General features: G+C 34.8%; 1 protein-coding gene across 2 annotated transcripts in view; it reads left to right on the top strand.

Moving 5' to 3' along the window:
- LOC102803642 (protein sel-1 homolog 3-like) overlaps positions 1-19,122 on the top strand; it is a 47,357-nt gene that overhangs the window by 346 nt on the left and 27,889 nt on the right. For both annotated transcript variants that reach the window (XM_085499378.1, XM_085499377.1), the window contains exons 2-5: positions 9,026-9,572; positions 12,929-13,055; positions 14,143-14,267; positions 16,227-16,342. In XM_085499378.1, coding sequence (XP_085355504.1) covers positions 9,026-9,572; positions 12,929-13,055; positions 14,143-14,267; positions 16,227-16,342 — 915 coding nt within the window. The remainder of the gene's footprint in view (positions 1-9,025; positions 9,573-12,928; positions 13,056-14,142; positions 14,268-16,226; positions 16,343-19,122) is intronic.

The raw sequence follows: 19,122 nt of genomic DNA, 5'->3' as shown, positions 1-19,122 counted from the left end.
CCGGAGTTACAAATACTGAGTTGGGAATGTTAGTTGACTAACAGGTTAGTCGAGAGTCACGGCAGTTGTTCGCTTCTTTTCTGTTCTGTTCAGATCAGTTATGACATTAGATATCCGTAAACAATAAGTATCCTTCTAGTTCATCTGTCCAAAATAATATGTAATTTTGGATACCAGTTTTGGTAAATGTATTTACATTTTCTTCCAGAAAAGTACTCTTTACACTTTTCAAATGGCAATATTAAATTTAATTTTTCATTGATTAGTCTATTCATAAAGATTTACATATTTTGTATTTGGATTATATTATATTTCTAAAAATTATAGGAGTTTGAAAATTGAAGGCAGACCTCAAATGAGTGAAAGGGGCCTAACAATGCTGTAAGCCATTTCATTTTCACTGCTAGAAATATTTGTACTACCCTGATCAACTATGTAGGTTTCATATATTGAGAGAGTGACAGTGTGTAGTCAACTTGAAAATAAGATGTGGGTTTGGGGCTTGTTTTTGTTTTATAAAAAATGCGAAAAATAATTTGAGTATACATGTTTTTGTTTATATTACTATTACAGTAGTCTATATAATTATGTTAAACACCATTTATTATAGTTATTAAACATTAATAGTTTAATAACAATAGGTTCTTTGTTTACACTAGTGAGAAGATAAGAAAGTTGTCCATGCTTTTGACTAAATGTTGGAAATTTGTTAGTCCAAAAAAGGTTTATGCTTCTCATCATCGCATGTTATTTTGAAACCTGTGTCGCACAATTTGCAATTTTGCGTACCGGTGAAGTGCACCACATATGGTAGGATAGGGAAATGTGACGATGTTTTGTTGCTTCAAATCGACCTGTAATGCAATATTCAAAAACATTATTTAATAAATGTAAAAGTATTTAACTTGTATCTTGTTATTGTAGTTGTTGTTTTCTATACACACCCGTAATCTGTGCTAGGTTTATTTTCATGGCATTGAAATGATAATTGTTCAAAGTGTTTCCAAGTAACTGTTAAAAGGATTTCATCATGAGTTTTAGACTATGAGCAATGCCAGAAATAACGTTCATGCAAATTGCTCATTTTTGTCTTTGGTCCTGTCGGCACCATTTTAGTAGAGGTATTTTAAGTACCATAGCAACCACTAAATCCAATTCTTCTCGCGTATCACAGAAATAACATAGCCTCTCTGATTTGGGGGAAAAATGGACAAAACAGAAGTAGTCCTGTCGAGAGTAAAAACTAGTAATTTATCCGTACATTCTAATGTCATCGCTTTAAACATTAATAATTGCAAGAGAACAAAACCACACAAGATAAAAACTGTTATTTATAACAATAGACAAGAAGTTTGCAACTATTTTCTGGTTTGTTTATTTCTCTAATTTAAATAGAAAAATTAAAAATCACATATTTTCAATAAAAATAAGAATACACTCACAGGTAATGAGAAGCAGTAACAAGTTTCGTAATATTTACTGTCATAACTACCAGTAAATGTGAAATAAAAGTTTGAAAAAAAAGTGGGTCTCATCATTAGATACCTGGTTATATTTAAGAATTACTAAGAACTTTGATTACCAACTGCCTATTTGTTATATTTATGGCTTGTTGCAGTGTTCACCAATATTTACACTATATAGGTGTCTAATTCAATTTATTGAAAGCTCACACACTTACCAAATGATCACTGTATCGCTTTATTGATAGTTCAGCAATCTATGTCACAGACATTCTTGTAAAGATCACTGACCACATCATGTTACCTACATGTGTACTTATGCACAGAACTACCCTAAAAATCCAAAATTCCCCTCCTACAAATATTTCATCATTTAATTATTGGCTTCAAAATTACAAGTGATCATAGAAATATGCTTTTTTTGGCTCTCGAAAATGTTATGCTTATGTGATAAAAATGTAATTACTACCGTCACCCACAAAATAATTATCATTTACTACGTGTACAGGCAATAACTAATAAATACATAATAGACACAGATAATTGTAATGACCACATGCTTTGTTATTATATTCTTGTAGATATGAATAGAATATAAATATTACTGTATTGGATGTCATTAATTATTTTGTCATTTTTGTTATTACTTTGCCTATCTCATCTAGATGAAGGGGAATGTATATGAGGGGAAAATGTTGGTCCTCGTTGGTGTTGCTGTGCTTAATCATGGCATTTGTCAGCACTGGGATGTGTCAATAAATTCAGAAAATGTTTCAAAATATATTTCAAGATCATATGGTTATGATTACTTATTGTACCATTGATTATTTTGAAAACATCATTTTGCACTATTTTTTTTATAATAAATTGATCTGGGAGCTGTATGTAAGTATGGTTACAGAGAAACTGATGTCACAGAGTGTAGTGTAATTAATTGAAAATAAATGCATGGTTAAAGTCGTATTCATTTAGTGTCTATGTTGTATCCTTCACACTTCATGTAACCTTCAATTCTACCTGTAGTGTATATATATCATATACCTATGATATAACCCATCTATCTAGTAGCTGGTGGTAGTCAATGGGCAAGGTTTTAATAGTTACGCTATGTTTATTTCTAACCTGCACATAGAATGATTTATGTCATGTGATTCTACAGTAATTGAAGCTTACATAGCCTAGTTTTCACCATACTGTGTGTACCATAGTCAAACATTTATAGTAACATTACATTACCACAGTAGTTACTCCGTTGTCTGATAAATACAACTGTAGATAATAGATTCACTTAACGAATCAAATTATTTCTATGAACCTTCAATGGCTGGAATTCATTAATATTAGATAATTAAAAAGTGTAACATTTTGATGAGTAAATTAGAAAATAGTGAACGCTACTTCCCAGCAGACACTAGTGTTCAGTATTTTATTGTATCATATAGGCTTTGTTTAATACATTAACAATAATGTTTATTCGGATACAATATTTCACCAACTCAAATGTATACAAATGTAAGTAAACTATATCTAAGAGCACTGCAAAAAAAAATATGATACTAAATAAAACTATCAATAACTGTCACTCTACTGTAACCATGCGTTCATGGCAAACAAAATATAGTTGACTAAATTGCTCACAATTGACATGTGCAATCGTAACAAATGTATAACTTAAAAAGTTGGAATAGTGTGGTAATATTTGGAGAGATGTTTTGGTTTTAACTCATTGTACAGTTGACAAATCAACAGAATTGCTACTCATTATCAGTATAATTATTGTCAGAAAATTGATACGATCAATAATCTATTTCTATCTGAATAAATCTTTAAAAAATTAGCTACAAAATGGAATGTTGTCAATCTGTTTCCAAAACACTCCTTTTTGAACAACTGAGAAATGATATTCTGTGGCAAAAATTCAATTTTAGTTGATGATGTGTATCTAACTTAGGATAAAGTTGAATACACGGCAGTAACTCCTGAATATAAAATAATGTTCTGACTCGGTTTTTTGATGAAAGATATAAAAATGTCAGTTTCATTCAGTGCCTTGATTAAACAGAGTGGAATCTCAGTCTCCTCTACCACATGATACATTGTATACCATACTTGTTTCCCCAAATATGCTCAAAATTTGTTTTAATAAATCTTTTGTTGTTTGCATTGCTAATTGGTTTTGTGCTACACTTCGCAAACCTGAACTAAAGAAGTGTATGCCAAGGTATTACAAATGTAATCCTCATTACATAGGGCAGTTAAAAACTTGAAACATAAACAACAACCACGTATTTATTTTCTCTTAAGGATGCTGTGTAGGTTTTTTTGCTTTGAAACCCAAAATTCTACTTTTTTGTATTTTTCAATGCTTAACTACAAGGAGCAAACACTCAGTAGGAAAAAAAGTGATTTGGATGTTTTTATAGGGTGTAAAAATCAATTTTTGTTAATTAAAAACAAAAGCACATGTCATTGTTTTGAAAGCTATGTTTTAATTAATCAGCCAAAGACATAATAGACAGATAATTTGCATAATAGTCACCACCCATAGCAAATATAAACAGTCTCTTGCATTCAGTACAAGCTCAGACTAGTAATACAAGTATTAATTTCGTTGAATTTCTCGCTCTTCAAACAGCCGATTATGAAACCGTCTTGGGGTCGACTATGACAGTGACGAAAGAAAACGAATCCAAAGAAATTTGGAGAAGAACGTTGACAGTATGTAAAGCGATTATTATTAAAATTTAATCATGAAAGGTACTAACGTTAGTACCTTCCACGATTTTATCGACTAGACCATGGAGGTATAAACAGAATGTAGAAAATTTGAGCACATGACAGACTTAGTTTTCGTGACCAAATTACGTGTCATGGACTCCGACCACAATGAGTCGAAAGTGAAACACTTGGCCACACCACCGTCCCTCAACACGTGGCCACACGTAAAGCCTGAGACAATCAGCTGTAAAAGAAAACGTACACGTCTGTGTGTGTGAGCATCCTTGTTTTACCTGTTTTATTTTTCTTAATCTTCACATTCTCAATAAATAACTTGACGGATTCAATTAAGTTAGATTTGTTGTACATGATATAGAAAGTGAACTGAATGTAAGATACCGGGAGTGGTCCCCGCCAGCGGTTGTTCCGGTACTATGCATTACGCGTTGAAGATGGAAGAAGAATCTTCACACTAATTTTGTCACAACAGTTTTGGGAACTAAAAAACTGAAAACTCGATTTATGGCGAACAGGTTATTTCACAAATCTACAAAATAATAACGCAAAAGCAAACAAACTGAAAATTCATCGCCCGGTGGACAGACAATTTTAAACCCAAGCGATCGCAACTCCCGATTCAGTTCAGTACTCGCTGTGACTTCTCTCACCCCCATTGCCATTCAAATCAGATAATACAGATCTTAGTCGAGACATCTCGCGTTGTAAAAACAAAACTTTGAAAGAAAACTACATGTAGTTGACTCTGGTGGTGCGTTCAGCCACGGTTACTGGTTCAGCAGCGGAGCAAGAGAATGACCTTCCATAGAAGGCAATGTATGGTAATGAGTCTTCCAGAAAAGGAGTGTCTCCTGAATATGTAAATCATGACGTCATTTTGGCGCGACTTTGTCACGCCGTGAAACAGTGTTTCCTATTGGATTCGGAAGCATAATTTCGTACTTTATAACCAATTGCAACCACGCATATCCACACATCTGCGTGACTATGACAGACAGATACCATGACTAGTCGTTATGAGTTTGTTTTGATCCAAGGGACAAACGGATTTTGAGTTAGCCAACGATACGTTGCTGCTAAGTTGTTTTTGCCGTTTTCTCGGTTAAACAAAACAGCGATTCACGGCAACTGCAGACCTTTGATCTTGAGTTCTAGTGGACGAATTATACTAATTTTTCGCACAGACACTCTTCGATATGTTGCCTCTCAAGCGGCGCTGGGATTTTTCTATTTTCCTATTTGTTTCGAAATTACGTTCTAATTTCTGAATACCGAAAAGAACAAGATCGCATTGTTTTTTCAAGATAGCTAAATTATTATTTCTTCTCCAACTATCATGTAGATATATATCTCAATCAACGCAGAATGGTGGTGAGCATCGTCTGAAAAACTGTTTTGTTGCCAATGTTCCACTAAATTCGTTTATTCATTGGTTCAATTATTTTTTTACCGAAAATGGCTTCTGTGTTTACACAGAGATCATGTGACTTTACACGTCCATACACACACTATCTTGTCGATTTCACATTCAGTGTGAAATAAGCTTTCCATCAATATATAGCTTTGTATGGTTCAGTAAATATTTTATATGGAAACACCCGTTTAGAAAATCAATACCAAAAACCTATACAGCATCCTTAAATGATCAGAGTGAGTTTTAAAGGCACCATTCCTGCAGTGGCAGATCCAGGGGGGGCATCCCCCCCCCCAACGCATGACGATTCATATCATCTGGATTACGCATAGCTTCTCTGCGATTTACGCTCTGTATATCTTAAGCGAAGCTTGGACCCCCCAATACATTTTGCTGGATCCGCCACTGCATTTCTACACATACACTCTTGATTTGCCAAATCAGTTTTAAAGGCACAGTCCCTACACATACACTCTTGATTTGCAAAGTAGGTTTTAAAGGCACCATCCCTACACATACACTTTTGATTTGCCAAATCGGTTTTAAAAGGCACAATCCCTACACATACTTTTGATTTGCCAAATCAGTTTTAAAGGCACAATCCCTACACATACACTCTTGATTTGCAAAGTAGGTTTTAAAGGCACCATCCCTACACATACACTTTTGATTTGCCAAATCGGTTTTAAAGGCACAATCCCTACACATACTCTTGATTTGCCAAATCAGTTTTAAAGGTACAATCCCTATGCATACACTCTTGATTTGCCAAGTGGATTTTAAAGGCACAATCCCTACGCATACACTCTTGATTTGCCAAGTGGGTTATAAAGGCCCAATCCCTATGCATACACTCTTGATTTGTCAAGTGGGTTTTAAAGGCACAATCCCTACACATACTCTTGATTTTCCAAGTGGGTTTTAAAGGCACATTCCCTACACATACACTCTTGATTTGTCAAGTGGGTTTTAAAGGCACAATCCCTACGCATACACTCTTGATTTGCCAAATCGGTTTTAAAGGCACAATCCCTACGCATACACTCTTGATTTGCCAAGTGGGTTTTAAAGGCCCAATCCCTATGCATACACTCTTGATTTGCCAAGTGGGTTTTAAAGGCCCAATCCCTATGCATACACTCTTGATTTGCCAAGTGGGTTTTAAAGGCACAATCCCTACACATACTCTTGATTTTCCAAGTGGGTTTTAAAGGCACAATCCCTACACATACACTCTTGATTTGTCAAGTGGGTTTTAAAGGCACAATCCCTATGCATACACTCTTGATTTGCCAAATCGGTTTTAAAGGCACAATCCCTACGCATACACTCTTGATTTGCCAAGTGGGTTTTAAAGGCCCAATCCCTTTGCATACACTCTTGATTTTCCAAGTGGGTTTTAAAGGCACAATCCCAGGGTTCTCCGCAGGGCTTTTTAGCGCCGAGGTCCGCGGCGCTATACTTGTGAAGCTCGGCGCTTTACTTGAGACCTCGGCGCTAAGTGTTCCGACCTCGGCGCTTGATTTCATATTTGAAATGCCAATATCAGATGTGCAAAAGCTTTGTTCGCCACACTGGTCAGTCCCGACCGTCACTCAAAATTAGTGACCACAACAGAAACGTTTCCGACCAGGACTATTGTCCGATTGTTATTATAATTACGTACCGACCGACACGCATCCTGCCAGTCGTGGATTATAATTTGTAAACAATAGACCTAGTCGCACGATACGTAGCGGCTAGTCAAATTTGTGAAATTAGCACCTCTTTGTTTGTAAGTAAATACTTTCTGCGATAGACACAGTCTTTAGATTGAAAGCTAAAATTCTTTTAAAATCAATTCCACCTCGATATAACATGGTCAAAGCGGAGTTTACGATCAGTTTACGCTACTCAAGAAAAAACAACGTGTTTATTGCGTGATTTGGTAAAAGACATTTGAACTGTTATCATCACGAATCATGTAAAAACTCTTCTTTCAAGACCTATTTTACCTTTTAAAAATTGCTAATCACCTCTTTCGAAAACCATCATGCAGTTTTCAATTGAAATCGATGCCAACACATCGTGCTACGACATCGCTTAACTTCCGCAATGTAAATTTTTATGATCACTACCATTCGGAAAACTTCGGATTCTACCGGCATTACCATGCGGCATTTTGATTGGTTAATGACATTCTTGACCCATCGGGTCAAGACACATGCTAATGTTCACAAATATCATGGCGGGTCTGATTTTTTTACCGAAGCGATCAAGTGATCAAAAATAATCGCTCCCGATAAAAATAAGTCAGATTTTACTTTAATTTCATATAAGAAAAAAGAAGTAACATTTAGTGAGGAATTATTGGTATAACCGGTGTATAACATCGCCAAGTAAGTTGTGTCACGTCGTAACTTTGATGATCGTTTTGAAGTTTAATTTGTTCGCTCATTACTGTAAATGTAAACGTTTTAGAAGTTGATGGTACGAATAATAAATTACAACAATACGCCAATTAATTACGTTGTCGATTTTTTGAAGGTGAATGTTTTTGGAGTAAATAAAATCATGAAATTCGTGAACATATTTCTGGCTTAACGTTTCGAATGCGTTTTATTCAACGTTTTACAATAGACAATTAAATTGCAACAAAAATTTATTTGTGTTTGTTTTTAGTCTGCAGCATCAGTATTTCGAGAATGTTTCAAACTCTTCTAAATTGTGAAACATAATGTGTTGATTCCATTAAAAAAAAATTTGCACTGTGACTGAGCTCATTAATATTCATAATTGTAAATGAGTTCTGTTAATTAATGAAGGAAATGTATGTAAATGATATGCAAATTATTATGCAAATTAATATGCAAATTAGTTGCAGCGCTATGCATTTTTTCTGGGGAGAACCCTGCACAATCCCTACGCATACACTCTTGATTTGCCAAGTGGGTTTTAAAGGCCCAATCCCTATGCATACACTCTTGATTTGCCAAGTGGGTTTTAAAGGCACAATCCCTACACATACTCTTGATTTGCCAAGTGGGTTTTAATGGCACAATCCCTACACATACACTCTTGATTTGCCAAGTGGGTTTTAAAGGCACAATCCCTACACATACACACTTGATTTGCCAAGTGGATTTTAAAGGCACAATTCGTACGCATACACACTTGATTTGCAAAATCGGTTTTAATTTGTGCTGTATTTAATCCAGGAAATGACATGGTCTTTACAACTATATGTCTAATCACTCTCTGAATATGTCAGTGGTGGTGATGAAAGATTCTCTGATTATGCTAATTACCATCTTTCTTAGATTTTCCATTTCACCTACTATGAGAAGCGGGAATGATAAGATGCTGGGTAATTCTTAGCATTCATTAAAATAGGTTCAGAAGGCATTTAAACAATTTGTTATTTTTTTTTCAGGCTGAAAATAATCCTGAGCCAGATACTATCTCCATGACAATAAATACGCAATTGAATCACCAAAAAGATTTTATAATTTTACAAAATGTGCCGAGTTTATTGACACCAAAATATGTACTTCGAGTGGAGTATCACTGCAGTAAGAATAGCGTTGCGGGTGTTCAGATCTATGCAAGCTCCGAACTACGTCAACACGTGAAGGTGTTTGAACGATTCTGGAAATGTGTAACTATGCAACAGGGGTCAAAGGTCAAACATATACTTTTGTTACTACCTGATATTATGGGATATCGAGAAGATTACATCATCAAAAACAGTATTAATGTGAAGGACGTTAACATCAGAGCATGGCTGATTAGCGAGGAAATGTTCGACAATAATCATAATACAGTATATAGCAAGTCACATGCTAAAGTCAAGTACCAAGTGTCTGTTTTGCCACCGTACTCAAGGCCTTATAAGGAACATGATGTTTGCCCTCAGTGGTATATTAAATATAGACAGATATATGTGAATATGGTAATTCCTGTGTGTCCTATACAGCCAGGTGAGTACAGGATTGGAAATGAGTCAAATTAATAGATCAAATTGCTAATTAACCAATCAAAATGCTGGATGATGCCAACGTGTTCAAATTACCATAGCTCATTTAAATATTGTAATATTATTTAATGCAACACGGAAGAGATTTGCCGATGTTGTAGTACGATCTTGTGGCTTAGATTTTGATAGGAAAACAGCATGTTTTTTTTTTTTGAAATAAAATATAGCTGTTTTCAAAAGATAAGCATTTGAATAATTTAACATTGTTTACAGTGATAACAGCTCATTGTCGAAACGAAGCTTACCCATTCACGCTAGTCACAATAAACATCATACTACGTCAGGAAAGATTGAAATGTCTAAAAAATGAACCGAAATATTTAAAAAACAACTTTAAAAACTGCCAACTGGGTGGAATTATAAATACATGTACATGTGTCCTTCATCACTTCTTTCAAGTTTATTTTTGATCAATGCTTCTCTCATGAAATTGTAAAGTGTGTTTAATTTCCTGGCATCAAAGCACTGGTAGAAATAATGTTATTAGGTAACCCATTGACAAATAAATGACACACACTTTTGAGTCTGGACAAATGAAATTCAGTTTAGATACAAATAATGCATGAATAGCATAGCCTGTTTAATTTCTGACAATATATTTCGCTTTTGAAAAAATCATTTAATACATTTCTGTTGGTACTAGACCAGCCAATTATTCACTTTCAATTACTAACTATGCTTTTAGTCCATATTTTTGGTATGAATAACATTTTCTCTAATTTCAACGGGGATTGTCATTAAAACAGTGACTTGTTTAATCCAGGTTCTCAATGGACAACGTTGTAATAGTTACGCTATGTTTTAATATGCTAATAAGCCAGACATTTTCTTTCTACGTACAAATAGTGCATAATGTTTGCTAATCTATAAATGTAGATATTTTACTTTAAGTTTAAAAAACCTTCTTAAGATACAAGTCCCCAATTAGTCTGAATATTTGCTGTCTTTTAGTACAACTCAAACTATTTCACTTCAGATGATAGAGGGCGCTGTTTAAGTGCAGTAGATATTATGACAGGTATTCAAATTCAGATTGTCAAGTAGTTCTTGTCATTTTTGATAACATAATTATTTTAGGAAGTTCACAATATATTGAGGGTGGTTCACTAGAAAAGGTGCATATCTTTTAAGTTTGACATACTGTGATAACTCGCAGGGGTTTGATAATAATAACTTTATTACACTACTAAAAAACCTTCAGAGGGTTTTTGTATGGTAAGGAACATAAATACATACAATACATAAGAGATAAAAAATAAAATGTTAGTAAAATAAAATAAATTAATTACTTTCTGTGGTTTTAAAAATTGTGCTCTTTAAGTATTTTGCTAAAGCTATATTATTCTCCATAATCTTTTTAAATATGGAATTCACATCCATTGTGTAAATATTTATTGAACACTCATCAAACAGTTTTTTTCTTTGTTCTATATAGCCAGTACAAAATAGCAGGAAATGTTTTTCATCTCCTAATGCTTTAGTGTTACATTTATTACAGTGTCTATTTTCTAATTCTATTTTGGGCTTTGTTCTTCTACCTAATTCTATTTCTAAGTTGTGGTCACTCAGACGGAATTTTGAAAGCATTTTCCTGAGACTGAAATTTGAAATGTTTTGCAAATAATTTTCCATATTATAGCTTACTTTGAATAGTTTGTATGTTCTCAGTTTTGTTCCCCTATTTTCATTGGTTTCACTGAAATTTAGTTTTTCTCTCCATCTTTGAATATAAAACTCAGATAGTCTGAGTTTTACTTTTTTTAGTATTTGATTCCAATTTTCCATATTGTGATCATTTTTTATTTTAATTAGATCATGTCCCAGTGTAGCATTAATAGTCCTTACCCAGTTTGAATTAATTTTTATCATTTCATCCAGGGCTAATTTTAAAATGTGATTATCTGGCAGACTATATAGTCTATGGCAGTATTTAATTTGAGCCAAATTAATTTTTAATTTTACTGGTAACCTACCAAGTTCTGCTTTCAAACCACTAATTGGCGTCATTTTACTCACTCCTAGGATAAACCTGTAAAAATGACTGCAAACTTGCTCTAAACTGTTACTGTCAGTTGTGATTTCATTGGCCCAGATTTCTGCACCATACATGAGTATAGGTGAAATTAATTGGTCGAAAATTTTCAAACTAAGTGCTGGTGAAATTATTTTGTGGTTTAAGACTGTTTGTCTGATGCTGAAAAGAGCCTTCATTGATTTATTTTTTAACATAGATAAGTTTGTTTTAAATTTCCCATTTGGAGTAAATATTGCCCCTAAACAGCAAAACTCGCTAACAGCTGTTATGTCTTGGTTGTTGATTTTAAAATTCATGTTTTTAATCAGTCTGTTGCTGCAATTAAATACCATGACTTTAGTTTTCTTTACGTTTACTTCTAAATTCCAATTTATACAATAGTCATTTAATTTGTTCAGACAGCTTTGTAGGCCGTCTTCCGTTTCTGAAATAAGTGCAAGGTCATCTGCATATTGGATGCAATTTATAGGTTTCTCGCCCATTAGAACTGGTTTATCAATTTGATCCCCAAATAATTCTGGCAGATCGTTCAGAAAAATGTTAAATAAAGTTGGTGATAAATTGCAGCCTTGCTTAACTCCACAGGTAGACTGAAATCCATCAGTTATACCCTCTGACAATTTAATTTTATATTTAATATCCTTATACATAGATTTTATTATTTCATAAAAGTTCCCCGTGATACCACTGTTTTGTAACTTCAGAAAGAGTGCATCCCTCCAGATGCTGTCGAAAGCCATTCTAAAGTCAACAAAACATGTGTATAACCGTCTTCCAGAACTGCTGCTTTTATTTTTATTATAAATTGTTTTTTCAACTGCTGTTTTTAACAGGAAAATTGCGTCTGTCGTTCTCCTGTCTTTCCTAAAGCCAAACTGCATGTCGGTAAATAAATTATTTTCTTCCAAGTATGTGGTCAATCTTTGATTCATTATGCCAGTAAATAGTTTTGAGAGACAACTTGTTAATGCAATAGCTCTATAATTACCAAGATTTAATTTGTCGCCTGATTTGTGTAGTGGAACAAGAATCGTAGATTTCCAGGTTGCAGGAAATTTTCCACTATCTAGAATACAGTTGAAAAGTTTCTGTAAACATCTTATCATTAACTTATTTTTGGTTTTCAACATTTCATTGGCAATGCTGTCATCAGCAGCTGATTTATTGTTTTTTAGTTTGCTAACAGCGCTAAGAATTTCTTTGTATGTGATATTTGAGTTTAGATATTGGTTGGGAATTCACAGGGGTTTTTGTTTTATTTCCAGAGATTGTGGACCTTCTGACTTTCCCAGTGTCATTCTCTGCTTCAAATACTGGTGTGAGTCGACAGTTAAATCAATTCACTGATAAAGTTTTGTTAAAAGAAATGAAAGAAAAACATTCTTATCCAATGTAAGTGAAATTGCATCAAGCCACGCTAGTTACTGTATTGCACAGACATGATTTGAATAATATTGTCTAAATGTGTCTATTATCAGTATGCATGTCTGTTTTTTTTTTGTATTTGAATGTGGTTAAGTACATCAAATGACACACGCCATTTTCCCATACATTCCTTAACTGTTTAAGGTTACATGTACTAACGTTTGTTTTTTTTGTTAATTTGTTTCAAAATGATGCACATAAATTATACCGACTAGTTAATAACTAGTAACTATGATAAATGCAAGTTAGTACTACACATGAGTGACTAGTTAACTAGTATGACTAGTAAATAACTAGCAACTATGATGAATGCAATTTGGTACTTATGTATATTTATTTTAATATGACTAGTAAATAACCAGTAGCAATAATGAATACAAGTTTGTACTACACTTAACTAGTTATACTGGTTCGATTAGTAAATAACTAGTTATACTAGTATGATTAGTAAATAACTAGTTATACTGGTATGATTAGTAAATATCTAGTTATACTGGTATGATTAGTAAATAACTAGTTATGCTGGTAGGATTAGTAAATAACTAGTTATGCTGGTATGATTAGTAAATAACTAGTTATACTGGTATGATTAGTAAATAACTAGTTATACTGGTAGGATTAGTAAATAACTGGTTATACTGGTATGATTAGTAAATAACTGGTTATGCTGGTATGATTAGTAAATAACTAGTTATACAGGCAGGATTAGTAAATAACTATTAATACTGGTATGATTAGTAAATAACTAGTTATACTGGTAGGATTAGTAAATAACTAGTTATACTGGTAGGATTAGTAAATAACTAGTTATACTGGTAGGATTAGTAAATAACTAGTAATTAGGATCAGTGCACAATATACTTAGTAACACTGGTATATATTTGATTTTCAATAATTCTTTAGTTATCTGATTTATTGTATTTGCTATTTCTGTAATTTTATTATATGCTTCTGTAAATCATGGTAAACCATCAACATCATAACTTTTACTCATATTCATGACATGTTTTATTGTTTTTATCGCTTTACATACAAATATTTTATTTTATTCTAGGTTCACTTTTACTACATGGATTTATTTAATTGATTATTGTCATTCCTCATTGTGCAGTATTATCCACCATAAATCACTCTATGACAATCAGTATTTAACTCCTTTATTGCTGATCACTAAGGATGGTAAGTTGAAAATATTAACCATCTTGACCAGTATTTAACTCTTTATTGCTGATCACTAAGGATGGTAAGTTGAAAATATTAACCATCTTGACCAGTATTCAACTCTTTATTGCTGATCACTAGAGATGGTAAGTTGAAAATATTAACCATCTTGACCAGTATTCAACTCTTTATTGCTGATCACTAAGGATGGTAAGTTGAAAATATTAACCATCTTGACCAGTATTCAACTCTTTATTGCTGATCACTAAGGATGGTAAGTTGAAAATATTAACCATCTTGACCAGTATTCAACTCTTTATTGCTGATCACTAGAGATGGTAAGTTGAAAATATTAACCATCTTGACCAGTATTCAACTCTTTATTGCTGATCACTAGAGATGGTAAGTTGAAAATATTAACCATCTTGACCAGTATTCAACTCTTTATTGCTGATCACTAGAGATGGTAAGTTGAAAATATTAACCATCTTGACCAGTATTCAACTCTTTATTGCTGATCACTAGAGATGGTAAGTTGATAATATTAACCATCTTGACCAGTATTCAACTCTTTATTGCTGATCACTAAGGATGGTAAGTTGAAAATATTAACCATCTTGACCAGTATTCAACTCTTTATTGCTGATCACTAGAGATGGTAAGTTGAAAATATTAACCATCTTGACCAGTATTCAACTCTTTCTTGCTGATCACTAGAGATGGTAAGTTGAAAATATTAACCATCTTGACCAGTATTCAACTTTTTATTGCTGATCACTAGAGATGGTAAGTTGAAAATATTAACCATCTTGACCAGTATTCAACTCTTTATTGCTGATCACTAGAGATGGTAAGTTGAAAATATTAACCATCTTGACCAGTATTCAACTCTTTATTGCTGATCACTAAGGATGGTAAGTTGAAAATATTAACCATCTTGACCAGTATTTGACCCTTTAAAAATAAGAGTTAAAATCAACAAATGTGCATGTACAAATTTAGTTGCTGCTAAAAATGTTAACCTATGAACTGTGTTGTTGTGAGTTGGGTGAAATCACTACCACACCCTTCACTCTGTTATTGTTGTAGTGAAATACAACAGACATGTAGAATTGCTTTGTTACCAAGCTATACGCCTATAGTGAAGAAAACTAAATAGTTGTACTTTGATATGTAAATAATATTATATTTTTTTTTGAACACTGTGGTATTGTTTACTTCAGACATAAAACTGAATAACAGCTTCTACTACATACGATGAAAATGCCATTCATAGAATTACAGTAAAGTCCCGAATTTTTCTTCACTCCCAGTTTGAAGCAACAGGACGATGACCCTGTGTTGTTCTGTCATGTGTGAATAGTAATCACGATGTTTTTTAATGTCAGTCATTGCACATTTGCACTGTTTTTCAAAAACAAATATTGATTGCAAAATTATTTACATTGGTTCTGAGAATTATTCGGACAGTCAGTTAACAAGATCGCTTAAAACTTTGCAAAACATTTGGGTTTTTTTGTCCAATCTAGAATTTACAACGCTGTTCCATTGACATGTGCACAGTTCAGATCATTCCATTATCATCATACTAGATGAGAGTAAAGTGAAGTTTTTCACAAAGAAATGTAGAATATATGAACCTGTTATTTTGATTTGTTTTAATATTTCTTGAATCAATACAATGTATATCCTCAAGAAACGCAGGATACTTATTGAATACATACATTGGATTGGCAAATCACTATGTTGACAATAAATAATAATAAGAAGAATCACACATAGCACGCAGATGCCGTCAAGTTTAGAACAAAGCAAAAGCTCAAGTTTCACAAAAATGCAAGACATCTGACCATTTTTCTCTGATATAATTTGGAAATCATATTATACCTTTATATTTATTCCATCCAAACATAACAAGGCTTGTATCTAAGAAAAAGAGCAAGGTTGTAATTGTTTTGCTATGTTTTTTTTATTTAGGTAACCTTCACCTTCAAGTCAATCAAGTTAATCGCGTACCATATAGTTACTTGCCACACATGTTGTTGCCACGACAACAGTGGTTTAGATTGGTTTACACACAGTATGGTAAGAAGGTAAGGATAACAAATTGTATCAGACAGCTCAGAATTTTTGGTATGTGAGGGGGTCAAGGCAACTTTAGGGTCAAGGTCAATCCTGCATTTTGATAGAGTTGCTTCAGGGTCAAGTTGTAATGATCCATTAAACAAATACAGATCATACTGTGGTAATGACTTGACACAATGTAATCATTATTAATGTTTATCACAATCTTTATTAATATACTTTAATCATTAAACAACAATGCAATCAACAACCAGTACTGTGGCTCTGACCAATAGCATGACAGAACACTGTGGCTCTGACCAATAGCATGACAGAACACTGTGGCTCTGACCAATAGCATGACAGAACACTGTGGCTCTGACCAATAGCATGACGTAACACTGTGGATCTGACCAATAGCATGACAGAACACTGTGGATCTGACCAATAGCATGATAGAACACTGGGTCTGACCAATGGCATCACAGAACACTGTGGATCTGACCAATATCATGACAGAACACTGTAGATCTGACCAATATCAAGACAGAACACTGTGGATCTGACCAATAGCATGACAGAGCACTGTGGATCTGACCAATATCATGACAGAACACTGTAGATCTGACCAATATCATGACAGAACACTGTGGATCTGACCAATAGCATGATAGAACACTGGGTCTGACCAATGGCATCACAGAACACTGTGGATCTGACCAATAGCATCACAGAACACTGTGGATCTGACCAATAGCATCACAGAACACTGTGGATCTGACCAATAGCATCACAGAACACTGTAGATCTGACCAATAGCATCACAGAACACTGTGGATCTGACCAATAGCATGACAGAACACTGTGGATCTGACCAATAGCATGACAGAGCACTGTGGATCTGACCAATATCATGACAGAACACTGTAGATCTGACCAATATCAAGACAGAACACTGTGGATCTGACCAATAGCATGACAGAACACTGTGGATCTGACCAATATCAAGACAGAACACTGTGGATCTGACCAATATCAAGACAGAACACTGTGGATCTGACCAATAGCATGACAGAGCACTGTGGATCTGACCAATATCATGACAGAACACTGTGGCTCTGACCAATAGCATGACGTAACACTGTGGATCTGACCAATAGCATGACAGAACACTGTGGATCTGACCAATAGCATGATAGAACACTGGGTCTGACCAATGGCATCACAGAACACTGTGGATCTGACCAATAGCATCACAGAACACTGTGGATCTGACCAATAGCATCACAGAACACTGTGGATCTGACCAATAGCATCACAGAACACTGTAGATCTGACCAATAGCATCACAGAACACTGTGGATCTGACCAATAGCATGACAGAACACTGTGGATCTGACCAATAGCATGACAGAGCACTGTGGATCTGACCAATATCATGACAGAACACTGTAGATCTGACCAATATCAAGACAGAACACTGTGGATCTGACCAATAGCATGATAGAACACTGGGTCTGACCAATGGCATCACAGAACACTGTGGATCTGACCAATAGCATCACAGAACACTGTGGATCTGACCAATAGCATCACAGAACACTGTGGATCTGACCAATAGCATCACAGAACACTGTAGATCTGACCAATAGCATCACAGAACACTGTGGATCTGACCAATAGCATGACAGAACACTGTGGATCTGACCAATAGCATGACAGAGCACTGTGGATCTGACCAATATCATGACAGAACACTGTAGATCTGACCAATATCAAGACAGAACACTGTGGATCTGACCAATAGCATGACAGAACACTGTGGATCTGACCAATATCAAGACAGAACACTGTGGATCTGACCAATATCAAGACAGAACACTGTGGATCTGACCAATAGCATGACAGAACACTGTGGATCTGACCAATAGCATGACAGAGCACTGTGGATCTGACCAATATCATGACAGAACACTGTAGATCTGACCAATATCAAGACAGAACACTGTGGATCTGACCAATAGCATGATAGAACACTGGGTCTGACCAATGGCATCACAGAACACTGTGGATCTGACCAATAGCATCACAGAACACTGTGGATCTGACCAATAGCATCACAGAACACTGTGGATCTGACCAATAGCATCACAGAACACTGTAGATCTGACCAATAGCATCACAGAACACTGTGGATCTGACCAATAGCATGACAGAACACTGTGGATCTGGCCAATAGCATGACAGAGCACTGTGGATCTGACCAATATCATGACAGAACACTGTAGATCTGACCAATATCAAGACAGAACACTGTGGATCTGACCAATAGCATGACAGAACACTGTGGATCTGACCAATATCAAGACAGAACACTGTGGATCTGACCAATATCAAGACAGAACACTGTGGATCTGACCAATAGCATGACAGAACACTGTGGATCTGACCAATAGCATGACAGAGCACTGTGGATCTGACCAATATCATGACAGAACACTGTAGATCTGACCAATAGCATCACAGAACACTGTGGATCTGACCAATAGCATCACAGAACACTGTGGATCTGACCAATAGCATCACAGACCACTGTAGATCTGACCAATAGAATCACAGAACACTGTGGATCTGACCAATAGCATGACAGAACACTGGATCTGACCAATAGCATCACAGAACACTGTATATCTGACCAATAGCATCACAGAACACTGTAGATCTGACCAATAGCATCACAGAACACTGTAGATCTGACCAATAGCATGACAGAATACTGTGGATCTGACCAATATCATGACAGAACACT

The sequence above is a fragment of the Saccoglossus kowalevskii genome, chromosome 5, assembly GCF_978046115.1.
Source record: "Saccoglossus kowalevskii chromosome 5, keSacKowa6.1, whole genome shotgun sequence".
NCBI lineage: Eukaryota > Metazoa > Hemichordata > Enteropneusta > Harrimaniidae > Saccoglossus > Saccoglossus kowalevskii.
Note: the sequence above shows the minus strand (reverse complement) of the source record. Positions and strands in the feature narration are given on the sequence as shown.